Consider the following 19,979-nt stretch of genomic DNA (forward strand, 5'->3'; position numbering starts at 1 on the left):
AATGATGCTTGCCCTTAAGTTTGTCATGTGGGGTATAAGTAAAGTGTACTTTCGCTTTCTTTACAATCTGTATACCTGTACTCTATTATTCCAGGTGTGGTGTACTTTAACGACTGTGCTAGCAGTTACATCCTAAACGTATATCTGATTGTGCAAGGTGCACTCCTCATCATCTTCCCTATCCTGATGTGCACTGCGTTATGCTGTTGCCCTCGCATGAGGGACGTATACTACTACACTGTATGTGTCACGGCAGGACTTCTGTGTATACTACTACACTGTATGTGTCACGGCAGGACTTCTGTGTATACTACTACACTGTTTGTGTCACGCAGGACTTCTATGTATATTACTACACTGTATGTGTCACAGCAGGACTTCTGTGTATACTACTACACTGTGTGTGTCACGGCAGGACTTCTGTGTATACTACTACACTGTTTGTGTCACGCAGGACTTCTATGTATATTACTACACTGTATGTGTCACAGCAGGACTTATGTGTATACTACTACACTGTATATGTCACGGCAGGCAGGACTTCTGTGTATACTACTACACTGTATGTGTCACAGCAGGACTTCTATGTATACTACTACACTGTATGTGTCACGGCAGGACTTCTGTGTATACTACTACACTGTATGTGTCACGGCAGGACTTCTGTGTATACTACTACACTGTATGTGTCACGGCAGGACTTCTGTGTATACTACTACACTGTATGTGTCACGGCAGGACTTCTGTGTATACTACTACACTGTATGTGTCACGGCAGGACTTCTGTGTATACTGCTACACTGTATGTGTCACGGCAGGACTTCTGTGTATACTACTACACTGTATGTGTCACGGCAGGACTTCTATGTATACTACTACACTGTATGTGTCACAGCAGGACTTCTATGTATACTACGACACTGTATGTGTCACGGCAGGACTTCTGTGTATACTACTACACTGTATGTGTCACGGCAGGACTTCTGTGTATACTACTACACTGTATGTGTCACGGCAGGAAGGGCTTCTGTGTATACTACTACACTGTATATGTCACGGCAGGAAGGACTTCTGTGTATACTACTACACTGTATGTGTCACGGCAGGACTTCTGTGTATACTACTACACTGTATGTGTCACGGCAGGACTTCTGTGTATACTACTACACTGTATGTGTCACGGCAGGACTTCTGTGTATACTACTACACTGTATGTGTCACGGCAGGACTTCTGTGTATACTACTACACTGTATGTGTCACGGCAGGACTTCTGTGTATACTACTCCACTGTATGTGTCACGGCAGGACTTCTGTGTATACTACTACACTGTGTGTGTCACGGCAGGACTTCTGTATATACTACTATACTGTATGTGTCACGGCAGGACTTCTATGTATACTACTACACTGTATGTGTCACGGCAGGACTTCTGTGTATACTACTCCACTGTATATGTCACGGCAGGACTTCTGTGTATACTACTACACTGTATGTGTCACGGCAGGACTTCTGTGTATACTACTACACTGTATGTGTCACGGCAGGACTTTTGTGTATACTACTACACTGTATGTGTCACGGCAGGACTTCTATGTATACTACTACACTGTATGTGTCACGGCAGGACTTCTGTGTATACTACTACACTGTATGTGTCACGGCAGGACTTCTGTGTATACTACTACACTGTATGTGTAACGGCAGGACTTCTGTGTATACTACTACACTGTATGTGTCACGGCAGGACTTCTGTGTATACTACTACATTGTATGTGTCACGGCAGGACTTCTGTGTATACTACTACACTGTATGTGTCACGGCAGGACTTCTGTGTATACTACTACACTGTGTGTGTCACGGCAGGACTTCTGTATATACTACTATACTGTATGTGTCACGGCAGGACTTCTATGTATACTACTACACTGTATGTGTCACGGCAGGACTTCTGTGTATACTACTACACTGTATGTGTCACGGCAGGACTTCTATTTATACTACTACACTGTATGTGTCACGGCAGGACTTCTGTATATACTACTATACTGTATGTGTCACGGCAGGACTTCTGTGTATACTACTACACTGTATGTGTCACGGCAGGACTTCTGTGTATACTACTACACTGTATGTGTCACGGCAGGACTTCTGTGTATACTACTACACTGTATGTGTCACGGCAGGACTTATGTTTATACTACTACACTGTATGTGTCACGGCAGGACTTCTGTGCACTGGCTGGTTGATCGCAGGTTTGTCTATGACGTTGTAGGCTTGTAAACAATAGAGTCACGTACGAAATAAAGCGGCCCTAACAACAAGGAGGTGCTGAGGTCATATTCTGACAGAACTGCTTAAAGTGACATGTTTTTCCAATTTAGTAGTCATAGACGGCCTTATATCATGAGAGGTGATTCACGCTAGCATTGGAAAAAACAGTTTTGGTCATTTGCATTTTAGAAAGTGTAATTGAACGTCACATAAGAAATAAATGAAACGCCAATGTATGAAGATGAAATATTAGCTTAACTGTTATAACATGAATTGTTTTGACATGCTTGGTTATGCAATTATATCACAATTAGGCTATTTTGAAGAACAACTTAGGAACAATTATGTCCAAGAGTATAAGGTCAGAAATTATATGGCAAATGTTTTCTGTTTCCAGGAAGTCACTGGCACGATGTAAGCGGGTGTAAGTCGACTACGTTATACAAGATTTCCCTCGGGGCCCTTGTGGCCACCTGGTGTCTTCACCTGGTGGAATGGTGTCTTCTTGGTTTTGGCATTCGTATGCCGCATCTGTTGCAAATAGAAAATACAGAAAACAACCCTGTCTGTCGTTACTGAACAAAATGATTATACATGTACTATTCTGACATCTTTATTTATGTATTAAAACAAACACCATTGCGTTTTGTCGTGTTGTCATCGACCTTCCACGAAATGGTCAAAATCTGGAATGACACCCTACGTACGTGTGAGACAAGAAGAGAACTATAGGATTAGGTGTAACACAAACCAGGTCAAAATGAAAACAAATATTGTTGAAAATATGTGTTAAACATATTATATCCAGAGTAGAGTTACCAGCATTCAAAGCAATACCACCTTACTGGGGATTATGGAGACTTACCTGCTACTGCTTCCTGCTTGATTCCCCTGCAGGATATATGCCATCACTTTGGAGTGATAATATGGACTTCTATCCATTATACATAAACAAAACAAACTATAATCACAGATCTAAAACACTAGTCGATATTATATACTGTCAGAGTGGCAATAATTGTATACTACTTTACCACGTGGACCCGTGATTTAACACGAAACCTGGTCACCTTGTAGGCATCCTAACCAGTGAAAAGACAGATGCGCTTTGGAAGCCGAATACATAGCGTGTGATTTCAGCACTTTCACCTGGTCATTTATATACGATCTACGAATATTATGGATGTTTCTCTCACACAGCAGTTCCAGTTTCCTTTACGTTTAATTCATTTGCCTGTCAGGTTTGCTGGTGTCACAAGGATGATAGTCGTTATGCGCCAGAATCTAATCTCAGGAAATATTTCCTGATTGTTCAAAACAATGACCTAGTTTCACAAAGGTTAAGCTATACGATCTGGCATGTAGTGAGAATCGCGTGAAACATTATTGCAGACCAGCCAACATATTGATATTGTATGTTCAATAGATACACGTGACATAGACCGATGATAGTGGGTTCGAATCCCAGATTTGGTCTGATTTTGCTCTAGATTTGTTAGCACCAAACCACGGTAGACGTCTATAAGTGAAGTGCTGCCCACTTCTAATTGAAACAAAACTCGCCCATCCATATGTGCGTGAATGAGATAGTGAGTGAGTGAGTGAGTGCCGCTTTTAGCAATATTCCAGCAATATCACGGAAAGGGACACCATAAATGGGCTTCACACATTGTATCCATGTCGGAAATCGAACCCGGGTCTTCGGTGTGATGAGCGAACGCTTTAACCACTAGGTTACCCGACCACCCCTCGTCCATATATAAGCCAAGTTACGTGGGCCAGTGGTATGCATATCAAGGAGCGTGGTACTGGTTGTGGAGTAATGCTAGAACCAAGCATGACCAATGATATTGGCTCAATGTGTAACACCTATATATGATGTGTCTTGGTTATTACTGCACGCGGTGTAACACTCTCACTCCCGCACTAGTTTCAGTTTAAAACACAAGGAAGCAGTTTACGATATCATGTAGTGCATCATATATTGAATGTTGATGTGTCTTTTTTTTTTCTTTTTTTTTTTCAGGCGTTGAGAAGTGTGCTCTTCTCTTGTTTGAAACCTGCCAGAAGTACATATAGACTAGATCAGATTTTTTCCTTCACGGCCGCCGGACACTTTCATATCGTTTGGACAATGGTTATTTCAATTCACAATGTGTCATTTAAGGACACTCATATCCTTAAAATCCTCATTGAATTGAGAGTGTATTCATGATAGTGTCTCAATGATATGGCAATACATGTCATGCATAAAAACGGCCGTCCAGTCACGTCAATTGATTAACTTTCAGTAAGCTAAAAGGTGTTCAGGCGTTCTTTTAATCATGAAATCATTCTCAGGTCGTCATCTATTAGCATAGGCTAGTATTGAAGATGCAACTGGTTTAATATCACCACAAAACAGGAAGTGACAACATGAATGTGTTTATTGTTTGTCACCTCGTTGCAGGGCTGATTCGTGTCCTTTAATGTCTTAACAATAGCAGATGCAATTACAAATAACCTGTTGACAGTATTTGGATTCCCAATTCTTCTGTTCAGGCATATAAAGGGGAAACTAGATTATCTATGTTGCATAGAGTAAAGCAGAGCAGACGGAAACAGGTTAGGACTATTTGTAACATTGACACAATGAGTGAATTGTTCAATGTCTCTGCACCATGTGACTTGGGTATTGCTACAGACCGCGGAACACAGCAGTTCCAGTTTTCTTCAGCTTTACACGCAGCTATAGAAGGCTCGTCCTTGCTTCTAACATATGCAGATATTGGCCTTGTATTGTCAGCACGATGTTCGCGCTCGTTGAATCACAAGTCATTTAAGGCCTCTAGATCCTTGACTAAAATCTAAAATAATATGATCCAAAGTGATGCAGCGATAGTTTCATCCTGCGTTCGGTTGACAAATTTGGGTTTTATTGAAAGTACTTGAACATAACTAGAACGGTGGCCGCTCGCAGCATCTCAGTATGTTGCCACTGTGAAGCTTGATGCGTAGGTGTAAATCAACAACAGATACATCTTCATCCTCTGCTTCTATAACGTCATGATTTTAAACACACGACGTAGCACCTACACGCCCACAGGTCACTGATGAGGTTCCCGGTTCAGCTGAGTCAGCATTTTCCAGATCACGTGATATGGTGGCATGCTGCACCGACCTCAGCCCCACATACCCGGAACGAATGTCACAGCCTGCTTGCCCCTCACCAGTGAGCGCATCGTACATCTTTACTTCGTCAACAACATCATATTGAGGAGCATCACTGACCCCTGTTAGAGCATGCATGTCGTGGGTAGGCGTGACGTAAAGCTGAAAGCTGAAAGGTGAACTGATTGGTTAGCTTACTCAGGTGATCTTAAAAGTAATTGCATGCAAGATTTCTTCACTGAAGATAAATCATGTTACGAGGAAACAATGGAGATATAAGTCTCCTGACGGAAAACGAGACTGAGAATATGATGTTTGTTTCCGATATGTTTCATCTGTTGTTTCTTTAACGCCATGCTCCGCAATATCCAACTATATGGCTAAATAGAGTCTGGATCAGACCATCCAGGCAATGATTAGCATCATAAGTATCTACGCAATTTGGCTACGATCACATGCATCAACCAAGTCACGAACCTACCACCCGATCCCGTAAGTTGCCTCTTACGACAAGCATAGTCGCCTTTTACGTCAAGTGTGGTTTGCTGGTGACCTATCAAGATCTTACATTGACTTGAATGAGAGATTAACGTCACATGTGAGTTCAGTATTTCAGTTTTACAACATCATGTCTGTGTCACTCACTCACCTGTCGTTCATCAAGCTTTGACAATAACTGCAGCACCAAGCCACGACAACCATCACAATGAAAACCGCCGATGCTGTAGCTAGCCCTGTAGATAGTGATATCGTCAGTTCCACGTTATCACCTAACAAAGAACAAAGTTAATTTGTAAATGCAGTAGCAGGGGCTTCTTGAACAACTTGGCCCAACCAGGAAGATCGTTACGATGCAAGTGGCAGCTCCTGCCGACTGTCCGACATTACCACTGTACACGAATATGACCCCTGCAATCACACGCAATTAAAAAAAACCTCGGGGGGAATATACAATATAGACTTGGGGATAGTATTAGTATTGACCTTGTTATATGTCAGCCACCTACCAGATTCACAGTCGGTCCCGTAGTTGGAGTCTACACATCCAGACACACAGAAGGAGCCCAGCTGACAATATCCTCCATCACAACCACCTGAACATGCTGTACAGTTACTTCCTGGACTGTCACATGGTATGTTGCACCTCCTGCCTTGATATCCTGGGATACATCCCTCGGTACAACGTCCACCACCGTCGTCTGACTGACTACACAGGTTATATTTACAATACCCGTCACAAACAGACAAACATTTCAGATCAAAATACCCAGAGTCACACACAGTGAGGCAGTGTCCCGTCGTGTTGGCACAGTCTGAACAGTGTTGGTTATCCTTACATTGGCCAGCTGAAAGTTAAGATATAGGTATTTCGTAACATTTTCGAGAATAGGATTTAGTGGATACTGAGTATGATGTTTATTAAGACTACGGTAAGCAACTTACAAGGATGATTATTCCTATACCAAAATATATCGATGTCTTAGATAAATATGCAGAACTGACTTAACCTAGATAATTGAAACAAGACCAGCTACACCTTAGCACATCTGTGTTCATATCAATAGTTCAGTGAGTGCCGGTTAATATGATCGTATAGTCAGGTTCACTGATTTGGTTGATGCATGGCATCATATCTCTGTTGCCCAGCTCGATGCCAATAATGGCAATCACTGCATTGTCCGGTCCAGATTGGAATATTGCTTAGTGCTGCGTTAAACCACAAACAAACAAATGGTTGTTCAGTAGTGAGTAAAAATGATTGCATGCAGTCGAGAAATTTGAAACTCAAGCGAGTGACACATCACAATGAAAAAACAAAACAAATGCATTTGACATTCATACGACTATCACAAACTCTGTGTTGTGGGCCCGGAGAACGCAAGGTCGGTGATTCGGTCCCAGGCAACGCCATACCAAACTATATTAAAATACGGTACATAGCCTTATCGGTCGGGTAGCTTAGTGGTTAACGCGTTCGCTAGTCACGCCGAAGAACCGAGTTCCATTCCCAACATGGGTACAATGCGTGAAGCCCATTTCTGGTGTCACCGGCAGTGATATTGCTGGAATATTGCAAAAAGCTGCGTGTAACCATACTCACTCACTCACTCATTAATGTTAAACTGGAGCATGGTTATAGAACTGGAACACATCTGGACCAGTAAGTCAGCCATGCTCAAACATGCTGCTAAACAAGTGAAATAATGTTTCACCCCATCTCCTAAGAAAATCCAGTCTTCATTAATATTACAATATCTGAATACCACTTATGTATACTAACGTATGCATACTATCAAATAAAAAGAGTAGATGAACACTATTATGAACACAAGGTTTTACCTTCAGTAGCAATTACCACGCATGCCATCCACAACAGCAGCGAGACGACCATCCCGTTGACCTGAACTGCTAAAGAAGACGTAAGTGACAAAACAAACATTGCCCATTAATATACAGGGTGAAGCAACACTTGCTGATGCAAGGACTTAGAACATGGACGTGCAATGGCTGTACAGAAAACAAGCGTTGCAGAGTTTGTCCAGCAGAGTGTTGTACATGTGTACACTCCCCTTTCTTGGAATATACAGAAGATCCACGTTGTTAGGAGATCAATGCTGTATTATGTGCCTGGCATCAGTCAGAAGTAACACACACACGCACACACACACGTACACACACACACGTACACACACACACGTACACACACACACACACGTACACACACACACGTACACACACACACGTACACACACACACACACACACACACACATACACGCACACACACACACACACACACACACACACACACATCTGCATGCTCGTAGCTTACACGTTCAGTCACCTCTAGTGCGACATGAAAACCCCTTTACACCTCATATATAACCAAACCATGTACTCACATCAAAGTTCGCCTGATATACATATGTGTCCCGTTGGTAGACTATGCAGACCAGCTGTATATGATCAAATGATGTTCTGTGTCACACAGGCGTCAGGTGGCTGTTGATGGATGTGTTGCACATATAGCATCCTTGTTTCACAACCACAGAGATGCATGTCTCCCGTTGACGGCTTTATTTCCCCCTAAAAATTAACAATGTCACCAACAAATAAGGAAATATTACCCCATGAATACGTATAACATAACATTGATCATTATATTAATAACCTGTTTCATAATTACTTTTACACAACCTTTCAGTTCATTTTTTTTGTTTATGTAAAATATCATATATCAGATAGACACAAAAAGGTGCAAGGTTGTGACAAAGTTTTCAAATTAAACGTTGGAACAGGACATACCATCTTTCAACTTCATCCCGCTGGTCCCCGACCTGAAACCCCTAAACCAGGTCCACCAGTGAGTGGATCAGCGTCTGTTTCATACTGGCTTAATCAGTATTTCAGTAATACAAAAATCATTTCCATAACCACAGACAGCTCTCATAAATCCAGTGTACCTTGTACGATTGATTCTATCTCATAAACATGTGTCCCCGATTCTCGCTCCAGGTTTGTCAGCGTTCCACTGAAGTAAACGTCTAAGACACGCCCACATAGCCTTTCACGTTACTGAAATACCGTTTATTATTGCATGAAGCTAAAACACGCTAACTCACTGGTGTTAAGGGTTGTAGAGCCTGAAGTGATGGGTTTGTTAGACGTTTACGACCCCAGTGCCACCCTGCTAACTCACTGGTGTATGTTTCTTTAGTTAAAGGTGTTAGAGACAGAGGTGAAGCGGGTTTTAGACGTCTACGACCCAAGTGCAACCCTGACAAACTGAGAAACATTATCCTTGAGGAACATGTGGGATTGGAAGAAACAAAAATAGGTTCATGGTATGACCCGGGGAGGCAAAGGGATATGGCACTCCCGAGAGCTACACATCTGCATTGAATTTTATGCCATATAATACAGGGCTACCCTTAACTTCTCCTTACAGTGAGTGAGTGAGTGAGTATGCTTTTACGCCGCTTTTAGCAATATTCTAGCAATACCACGATGGGGACACCAGAAATTGGCTTCACACATTGTACCCATGTCGGGAATCGAACCCGGGTCTTTGGCGTGACGAGCGAACGCTTTTAACCACTAGGACACCCGACCGCCTCATTTCTCCCTACAACTGAGCGTATCAACTTGACTGTAGATGTGAAAGGTACACCACATGTACAGGAGGAAGTTGTTAGACACTGCGGAACTAAGGACTTGACGATACTGGTAGAAGTAAACCAATATCGAACGATTTGAATACATTGAACCATGGGTTTATACACTGTACAATTATACTTCCTGGAATAGTTGTGTGTTTTTCTTGATACGTTTTCCCCGCTCTACCGCTGATCACCAAGGCAGTAATCCTGACGAGATGTGCGTATGATGTAAACATGTATCAAACAGTTAACCCGACCACCCAACCCCAATGCGCCCCGACTATGCAATGATTCCTGATAAGACGTGATCTCCCAATAAGCTGTGCTCGTTGTGAGACGTGACTTAGGGGATCGGTTGTTTATCACACAATAAATTCAACATCATGACGTGATCTCCCAATCAGCTGTGCTCCTTGTGAGACGTGACTTAGGGGATCTGTTGTTTATCACACAATAAATTCAACATCATGACGTGATCAGCCAATAAGCTGTGCTCGTTGTGAGACGTTACTAAGGGGATCGGTTGTTTATCACACAATAAATTCAACATCATGACGTGATCAGCCAATAAGCTGTGCTCGTTGTGAGACGTTACTAAGGGGATCGGTTGTTTATCACACAATTAATTCAACGTCCTGCTCAATCTGAATGATGTTTGTTCAATGAAGGATCAGTTCAACAACGCAATTAGCAGGAGCATAACGCTCTGCCGACAAAAAAGGGATAAACTTACTTAACACAAGAAGTGTTGCTCCCGGCTACTCCTCAGAAGATATGATTGAGAAAGTGTGAAATGTCATATTTTGTCATTTGTATTAAGTTAGTTGAAGGGAAAGGCTTATAGCATGGCTTCATCCCTGTTCTGTCTGCTGTAAGTATAGCATCGCCTCAAGCCACATGTGTCAATGTACTGTAGTGATGATTGTTCTGACTGCCGTAAGTACAGCATCGCCTCAGGCCACATGTGTCACTGTACTGTAGTGAGATTGTTCTGTCTGCGGTAAGTACTGACTCGCCTCAATCCACATGTGTCAATGTACTGTAGTGGTGATTGTTCTGACTGCGGTAAGTACTGACTCGCCTCAATCCACATGTGTCAAATCACTGTGGTGGTGATTGTTCTGACTGCCGTACGTACAGGATCGCCTCAAGCCACATGTCTCAATGTACTGTAGTGGTGATTGTTTTGACTGCCGTACGTACAGGATCGCCTCAAGCCATATGTGTCACTGTACTGTAGAGTTGATTGTTTTAACTGCCGTGAGAACAGCATCGCCTCAAGCCACATGTGTCAATGTACTGTAGTGGTGATTGTTTTGTCTGCGGTAAGTACTGACTCGCCTCAAGCCACACGTGTCAATGTACTGTAGTGGTGATTGTTCTGACTGCCGTACGTACAGGATCGCCTCAAGCCACACGTGTCAATGTACTGTAGTGGTGATTGTTTTGACTGCCGTACGTACAGGATCGCCTCAAGCCATATGTGTCAATGTACTGTAGAGTTGATTGTTTTGACTGCCGTGAGAACAGCATCGCCTCAAGCCACATGTGTCAATGTACTGTAGTGGTGATTGTTTTGACTGCCGTACGTACAGGATCGCCTCAAGCCATATGTGTCAATGTACTGTAGAGTTGATTGTTTTGACTGCCGTGAGAACAGCATCGCCTCAAGCCACACGTGTCAATGTACTGTAGAGGTGATTGTTCTGACTGCCGTACGTACAGGATCGCCTCAAGTCATATGTGTCAATGTACTGTAGTGATGATTGTTCTGTCTGCGGTAAGTACTGACTCGTCTCAATCTACATGTGTCAAATCACTGTAGTGGTGATTGTTCTGACTTCCGTAAGCACAGGATCGCCTCAAGCCATATGTGTAAATGTACTGTAGTGATGAGTGTTCGGACTGCTGTAAGTATAGCATCGCCTCAGGCCATATGTGTCAATGTACTATAGTGATAATTGTTCTGTCTGCGATAAGTACAGGATCGCCTCAAATCTGGACCTGATATAAACATCTGTGACAGTTTAACGCTGCAGGTACCCCATATTGTAGCTACCCTGGTATTTACGCTATTTACGGAAATCACGAGCAAGGATCAAGGTATTTCAGTCAAGATGACAAGATGACAATCAGCAATCAGTCACAGGGCGTGACCATCCGATCTATTCTAAACACAAAATGGCATATTGAACACTACATTTGAATTAAAATATTTATTTTATCAAATCGGTCTCAATCAACACGTCCACTGTTGAAGTACTCAATATTTATAAGAAACGGGCAACGAAAATGCTGGATATTCATGCATTTTAATATTTACAAATATTACAATATTTCCAAACATCATAGCATATCTTCCTATATGCAATCTGATCAATCTAAAGTGAGGTGAGCTGGGTGTATTGGCTCGCTCACGACAGTTGACCACAGATATATCAAGCCACAGTTTAACACGCGTACCTCACTGAAGCACAATAACCTAACTCCGAGCCCTGTCTTAACGCCGATGACAAGGCAGGGACACAACATGAACCATGTGTTTACGTCTCTTGACACGTATGACACGAATGACACGTATGACACGAATGACACGTATGACACGTATGTCACGTATTAAACGAATGACACGTATGACACGTATGACACGTATAACACGTATGACACGAATGTAACGTATGACACGTTTGACACGTTTGACACTATGACACGTATAACACGTATGACACGTAAGACACGTATGACACGTATTATACGTATGCCACGTATGACACGTATGACACGTATGACACGTAAGGCACGTAAGACACGTAAGACACGTATGCCATGTATGACCTTTATGACACGTATGACACGTATGACACGTATGACACGAATGACACGGCAAGGGGACTGACCACCAACCTTCTGCTCTCCGGACAGATGCTCGATCGATTTGACCTCATAGGTGGCAGATCAACCTAAGAACTATGCAATGAACAAACAGTCAACAAACAATATTTAAGAAATACTTGATTTCTAAGCATGGGATATTTTGGAATAGATATTGCCGATAACACCAGCACGATCCCGTTTGCCTCCATCTGCAACGTCATACACATCATCCTCCACACCACCAGCTTCGCCTCCACCTCCACAGTTCCCATCAGGTGACTCACGATCCATGGCCATGTCTTTCAGTGGGATGTCAGTATACCATTCTAGTTCATAGACAGGGGCATCGCCCGTCTCGGCACCAGAGTCGCGCACAACGTCCTCTGTCTGTTGGATGTCAGTATGCCCTTCTAGTTCATAGACAGGGGCATCGCCCATCTCGGCAACAGAATCGCGCACAACATGCTCTTCCTGGGTGACACTGTGAAATAAAAAATAAAATTGATGTCATAAATTGTGGATCCACATTTAAGCAAAAAAACTGTGCAACAATATTTGCAACACTATTTGCAGCAATATTTGCAACAATATTTGTTACAATATTTGCAACAAATTCAAGGTTTTACAAACACAATTGTTGAATACTCGTTTCTCAGAGTGTACAGCTACACAACGACATATCACTTCAATTATCACTAAAAGGAACCTTCCAATCAAAGTGCACTAAACATTTCAGGATTGGAACAAGCTTCCTTATCACAATGCACTGCTCGGATTGTTGTGTACTATCACAACTGGGGTCGCCTTGTAGCTTAATTGCATCCGTCCTCCTGGCTTTGTGTATAACAATGTCATTGTTCGAATTATTCTATTAATTTCAATATAGAGCTATGTCCAACTAACTCTTGTTGAGTTAATTTCATTTATTTACTAACAGAACAGTTTGGTACGTCATAGCTAAAGTTTATGTATTATAATAGAATGGCGATAATGCGTTGCATGGTAGAGGATGCCTAATAATTCACATGCAACTTCATCCAATCATTCAAATATTTCATCACGTGTCCCCTTTATTAAATTTATATATTAGCGTTACTACTGAAGGCTTAAAATAACCAGTAATATGCCCCTACTATTTTTTTGGTAGTTTTACAAAATTACTTTATTTTATAGAACAGTTCAATGATGACAACAACAATCGCCAAGGCGTACATTTGACTGCTATGTTTCAGCTGCCTCAATCACAGCAGCCTGTACTACTAGAACATGGGCCTTGGAACCATTCGGCTTATGATATGACCAACATCTCACGACGTGGGGGCATGATGAGACAGTCATCCACGTCACCCTGACTGACTACCTCATTGATCTCCATCAGCTCTTGCGTCCATAATGGTATGAGGTCAAATTGTGACCCCAAATCTGGGAATATTATGTCTCTCTCACTCACCTAATTCGCCTCAAGTGTTTACTACACTTGCAGCACACTGCCAGGAAGATCAACACGATGAAACTGACAGCTGTTGTGGACAGTCCTACAGCTAGTCCCACTGTACCACCTGACACATGATAACGGTAACGTAGAGGGATAACGTAGTTCATATCATCAACATACATCTAGAGACAGCTGCACATACAGAGTTATTAACGTGTATATTGTATTAAACAACATAAGTGCCTGTGGCACCAATATTTTAGTGTATTTTGCAAACAAGTAAAGTTTGGTTTTCAATATTGTAGTGCATGTATGGAATCAAGTCACACAAACGCAAGTGCTACAAAAAAGCATGCATTCCATGCAAAATTTGACTTTTATGCAAGCCCAATGCATTTCACTACCCAAGAATGGATATTAAAACATGTGCGTGAACGGGATTCCATATGCATTGCTTACCATGGTGCTGACAACAACCACTCAGAAAAAAAAATAAATTACGCAACATTACGAAATGCCACGCCTATCCGAAAATTAGCGTCTGCGAGACATTGGTATGCTTGAAGCAGGATCGCAGGCCACGCGTAACCAATAATCGACAAGACAACTGGATTCGAACAACACACCTACGAAATCGATTCAAGCCAGCACGATGACTGCAAGAAGCATCCCTGGCCTTCGACGAATATCTTCACAAACCGTACGTCGCCGCCTCAGATGTGCAATGATTGTCGCCAGAATGTTCGCTAGACGTCCCATTGTGACAGGAAACCACCGTCAACTACGTCTACAGTGGTGCAGACAACGTCTACGCTTGACGGCCATGCAGTGGGGACACGTTATATTCACTGACGAGTCTCGTTTTCACCTCATGATGGATTCGAGTGTACCGACGTCGAGGTGAACGTTACGTCAATCATTGTGTTATGGAAGAAGATTGGTTCGGGGGCGGCAGCGTTATGGTATGGGGTGGGGTTATAGCAAGACATAGGACCCGTTTGTTGGTGGTAGAGGGAAATCTCAATGGACAGCACTACTGCGGCGAGATCATCGGCCCTGTTCTTCTACCGTTTTTGAGTCGTCATTGCCCAGGCATTACCTTTCAACTTGACAACGCCCGGCCTCATATTGCTCGACTTGTTCAGGATTCAACAAAACAACGTGAATGTCATCCCCTAGCCGGCTCGCTCCCTGATCTCTCACCAATTGAGCACATGTGGGATGAGATGGATCGACACCTTCGATGTCAACCACGTGTTCCACAGACACTCCAGGAACGTCGAAACATGCTCCAGCAGATATGGGCAGATATCCCACATGACTTTGTGCGACGCCTGGTGCAGTCCATGAGACGAAGATGTGTTGCTTGTATCGCAACCAGAGATGGACACACACGCTATTGGTTTGTAAATTGACATTTTGGCAAGTTCATGTTTTGGTTTATGAAATCCCGCATTTTCTGAAGTCAGTATGGCAAATTAAACCATTTGAACACTTACAGGGGTCTTTAATCTGTTGCAAACCGAAATTGTTTCAGATTTAATAAAACAACATAACTTTGCATTAAATCTTATTCAATGTCACCGGAACTTTTGTTGTACTGATAGTAATGACGGTATATGATTTGTCTGCATGTGACAAAGGTGGCGTGCTTGCGTGCGTGCGTCAGGGTAGGTGCGGGGAGTCCCATTATTACGCCCGCTAATGGATCAGTGGGGTCTCAGAAGTTATTTGCAGCTCCCTCGGGTGTATACACTATAGACTTGAGGAGAGTAATAATACTGACCTAGTCAATACCTACCAGGTTCACAATCTGTCCCGAAGTAGGAGTCTACACATCCAGACACACAGGAGGAGCCCAGCTGACAATATCCTCCATCACAACCACCTGGGCATGCTGTACAGTTACTTCCTGGACTGTCACATGGTATGTTACACCTCCTGCCTTGATATCCTGGGATACATCCCTCGGTACAACGTCCACCACCGTCGTCTGACTGACTACACAGGTTATATTTACAATATCCGTCACAAACTGACAAACATTTCAGATCAAAATACCCAGAGTCACACACAGTGAGGCAGTGTCCCGTCGTGTTGGCACAGTCTGAACAGTGTTGGTTATCCTTACATTGACCAGCTGAAAGTTAAGATGTAGGTATTCATCAATGTATTTTTGAACACGATGTTATGGATAATAAGAATGTTGTTATACAGGATTAAAACATGCGTAACTGCGGTAAGTAGACGTAAGTTTAATATGGGACTGATTATTCATTAGCAATACTATTCTGCTGACTTTGATTTTGAGAAAATATATATAATAAATATGGAAATGTAATTATTATTTACAAATGGCTATATATTTGAAGTTATACTATACTTTACAACCAACATGTTAATATTGATAGTTTAGTGAGTGTAAACTAGTGAATGAAAACTTAGATATCGAATTATATATCATGAAGTAGTGAACAAGTAGTTAAACAAACTCTCATGTAACTGTTGGTGTATTATAATGCCTGTTGTCACAAAGGGGTCTGCACCCACTCAGCCACCGAGCCCTCCACAAAAATGAAAGTCCGACAAAAGCCTCGGTTGCCGAGTGGGTTAGATCGCTGACTTTGTGTGCAGGCGATTAGGTGCCTCACTCTGGCAGTGTGGGTTCAAATCCCGGACGGGACTACCCCCAACTCCCTGCAAGTCGGAGGTTGTGCACTGACAATGTTGAGACAGGAATTACAGATTAATATTATAAAAGAGAGGGATTATAGAAGTTTTGAGATTACAACTGTGTTCCGCGATGCCCTTCAGCTGTTACGTTCATTGCGCAGAAACCTTGTAATAACAGGCTTAGAAACACCAACAGTTACCTGATGGTTTGCTGCACAATATCTTCTCTATTTCATGACAATGTCTGAAACTATGTTGACGAGTTGGAAAGTAGAAATAAACAACGTTCATGCCATTTAGGACGAATTGACGTTTTCTGATTTAAATCTCTATTGCATTTCATGTGTACGATTTCGCAGCAAACGGAATATAGTAACTTTATTACGTAGGTGATATGTTAGGTTGAAATAATATTTGACATTCACAAAACGTCAGCTGAAGGTCGTTCATGCAATTGCCTGACCGCGTCATTCCAAAATACATAAAGGGGCACATGTTGTTACATTCCTCTCGGCATTAAGTCGATAAATCAAGAACTGGTCAGCTTGTATTCGGTATGCAGTGTCGGAGTGGGGTATCGATGTGATATTGTGGCATGGTATCTCAGTGAACTTGAATTACAAAACGAAGTCCGGGCTAGTGCATACACATGTATACACTTTGCTATTTAAATTAAATAGTCTTGAACACCACGATAAACACAATTTCACCTCATCTCGTAAGACAAGCCTGTCTTCAATAATATCATATACTGATGTAAGGGTAGTACCAATAATAAAGACTGGATATGCAAAGTTAACAATACAATGTTTTACCTTCAGCAGCAATTACCAATGATCCTATCCACATCAAGAGCGAGGCGACCATTATGGTGACTGAAACTGGTGTGAAAGAACAATGACGTCATCAACATTACCTTAAACATACACAACGAAACAACACGTGTTTGATGCCGAAACGTAAACGATAAATGGGTATGCAGACACCAAAGAGTTGCAGAGTTAGGCCAGAAGAGGGTGGCACTTTGTGTACGCACTAGTCTGAGAATATACACAGGCTGGCCATTGCAAGGAGCCGAGTGCCTTATCAATACTCATCAGTATCACATTGTTTAGTAACACTAGTAGTTGAAAGATGGTACCTGCTGTTTCCCATGGCAAAAAGGGGATAACACAAGGTCTGCATTAAACCTCATTTCACAATACATGTAACACAGACATACTTACAGTACAACATATACTTCTAGCACAGCATATACTTACAGTACAGCCTATACTCACAGTGCAACATATACCTACAGTACAACCTATACTCACAGTGCATCATATATTTACAGTACAGATTATACTTACATTACAGCCTACACTTAGAGTACATCAAATGCGTACATTACCAGCCTATAATCATAGTACATCATTTACTTGCAGTACAGCATATACTTACAGTACAACATATACTTACAGTACAGCCTATACTCACAGTGCAGCATATATTTACAGTACAACGTATACTTAGTACAACATATACTTACAGTACAGCATATACTAACAACACAGCACATGCTTACATCACAGCCTATACTTACAGTACAACATAAACTTACAGTACAAATTATACTTACAGTACCACCTATACTTACAGTACATCATATACTTGCAGTACAGCCTATACTTACAGTACATCATAAATTTACAGTACAGCCTATGCGTACAGTGCAACATATACTTACAGGACAGCCTATACTTACAGTACAGCATATACTTACAGTACAGCATATGCTTACAGTACAAAGTATACTTACAATACCGCATATACTTACAGCACAGCCTATACTTACAGGACAGCCTATACTTACAGTACAACCTATACTTACAGTACCAGGATATACTTACAGTACAGCCTATGCGAACAGTGCAACATATACTTACAGGAGAGCCTATACTTACAGTACAACACATACTTACAGTACAATCATATACTTACAGTACAAACATATACTTACAGTACCGCATATACTTAAAGTACAGCATATACTAACAGTACAGCCTGTACTTACAGTGCAGCATATGCTTACAGTACCAGCATATACTTACAGTACATCATATACTTACAGTACCAGCATATACCTACAATACATCATATACTTACAGTACAGCATATACTTACATTACAAGCCTATACTCACGGTGCAGCATATACTTACAGTACATCATATACTTACAGTACAGCCTATTCTTATAGCACATCATATATTTACAGTTCCAACATATATTTACAGTACAACATATACTTACAGTACAGCATATACTTACAGTAGATCATATACTTACAGTAATCATATACTTACAGTACCATCATATACTTACAGTACATCAAACACTTACAGTACACCATATACTTACAGTACAGCATATACTTACAGTACACCATATACTTACAGCACATCATATACTTACAGTTCCAGCATATACTTACAGTACAGCATAAACTTACATCACAGCATATACTTACAGTTCCAACATATACTTACAGTACAGCATATACTTACATTATCATCATATACTTACAATACATCAAACACCTACAATACATCAAACACCTACAATACAGCATATACTTACAGTACAGCATATACTTACATCACATCATATACTTATAGTACAGCATATACTTACAGTTCCAGCATATACTTACAGTACAGCATATACTTTCTGCACAGCCTTCTATACTTACAATACAGCATGTACTTACAGCCCAGCCTTCTATACGGACAGTCCCTGTTGATACAACATGCAGGCCAATAGTCATGTGCATCACATGTGTCTGAGGGGGCTGGTGACTAATGTGCTACACAGGAAACACCGTTTCAATGGATCAAAGGCTTCTGTTGGTGTTACTGTCCTCCTTATCAGGAAGATGAAAATCAACACTGACACGTGCAAGGAAAGGAAATAATTCCATGCACATGTTGGATTCAAGACTCTGGTCACAGACATACAATCGTCAACAATCACCAGGAAGTTGAAAATAAAACAGGATGGGCACTGATCATGTCATATTGCGTTGAGTCTAGTGGAAAAAAATAGCCCAATAATCGTCCGTTCCACACTTGTGCCAGAGGGTCTGGCGATCTATGTTCTGTTACACAACTAGCACATTTCTTTCCTAATCACATTTTACATCCTATTGAAAGTAATACTTACCTCCTAGCCAGGCGACGGATATACACCACTGTCACGTGAAGAACAGGACTCATTTCCATGCATTTGTGTCTAAACACTTTATTATGAACATGATGTATATTATATTAATGGTCTGTTTCACAATCATTTACCACCCACAAAATATTCAGGAAGATAATATATTGTTTTGCTTGTAATATTTCATGTTGTTTCTTTGTTAAGATTCCTCCC

At 41.6% G+C, this 19,979-nt stretch overlaps 2 protein-coding genes across 5 annotated transcripts; both read right to left on the reverse strand.

The window, feature by feature from the left end:
* Positions 1–4,014: 4,014 nt before the first annotated feature.
* On the reverse strand, positions 4,015–8,490 carry LOC124126639 (multiple epidermal growth factor-like domains protein 10). Its single transcript, XM_046490130.2, has 5 exons — positions 8,328–8,490; positions 7,766–7,831; positions 6,433–6,771; positions 6,075–6,195; positions 4,015–5,594 (listed from the first exon to the last, which is right to left on the reverse strand). The coding sequence occupies exons 2-5, from the start codon at positions 7,815–7,817 to the stop codon at positions 5,327–5,329; spliced, it is 780 nt and encodes a 259-aa protein (XP_046346086.1). The 5' UTR covers positions 7,818–7,831; positions 8,328–8,490; the 3' UTR covers positions 4,015–5,326.
* A 4,075-nt stretch (positions 8,491–12,565) lies between these two features.
* On the reverse strand, positions 12,566–19,479 carry LOC124117633 (scavenger receptor class F member 1-like). 4 transcript variants are annotated; one of them, XM_048395815.1, is made up of 5 exons: positions 19,300–19,470; positions 17,382–17,447; positions 15,695–16,033; positions 13,909–14,017; positions 12,566–12,939 (listed from the first exon to the last, which is right to left on the reverse strand). In XM_048395815.1, exons 1-5 carry the CDS (start codon positions 19,307–19,309, stop codon positions 12,603–12,605), a joined length of 861 nt encoding a protein of 286 aa, XP_048251772.1. In that variant the 5' UTR covers positions 19,310–19,470; the 3' UTR covers positions 12,566–12,602. The 4 variants fall into 4 exon arrangements, 3 of the variants coding, with proteins under 3 accessions (XP_048251772.1, XP_048251770.1, XP_048251773.1); XM_048395813.1 differs by having other exon boundaries at positions 19,261–19,470; XM_048395816.1 differs by having other exon boundaries at positions 19,318–19,469.
* Positions 19,480–19,979: the final 500 nt, after the last annotated feature.

This window comes from Haliotis rufescens, unplaced genomic scaffold (assembly GCF_023055435.1).
Source record: "Haliotis rufescens isolate VD_foot unplaced genomic scaffold, xgHalRufe1.0.p SCAF_149, whole genome shotgun sequence".
NCBI classification, from domain to species: Eukaryota; Metazoa; Mollusca; class Gastropoda; order Lepetellida; family Haliotidae; genus Haliotis; species Haliotis rufescens.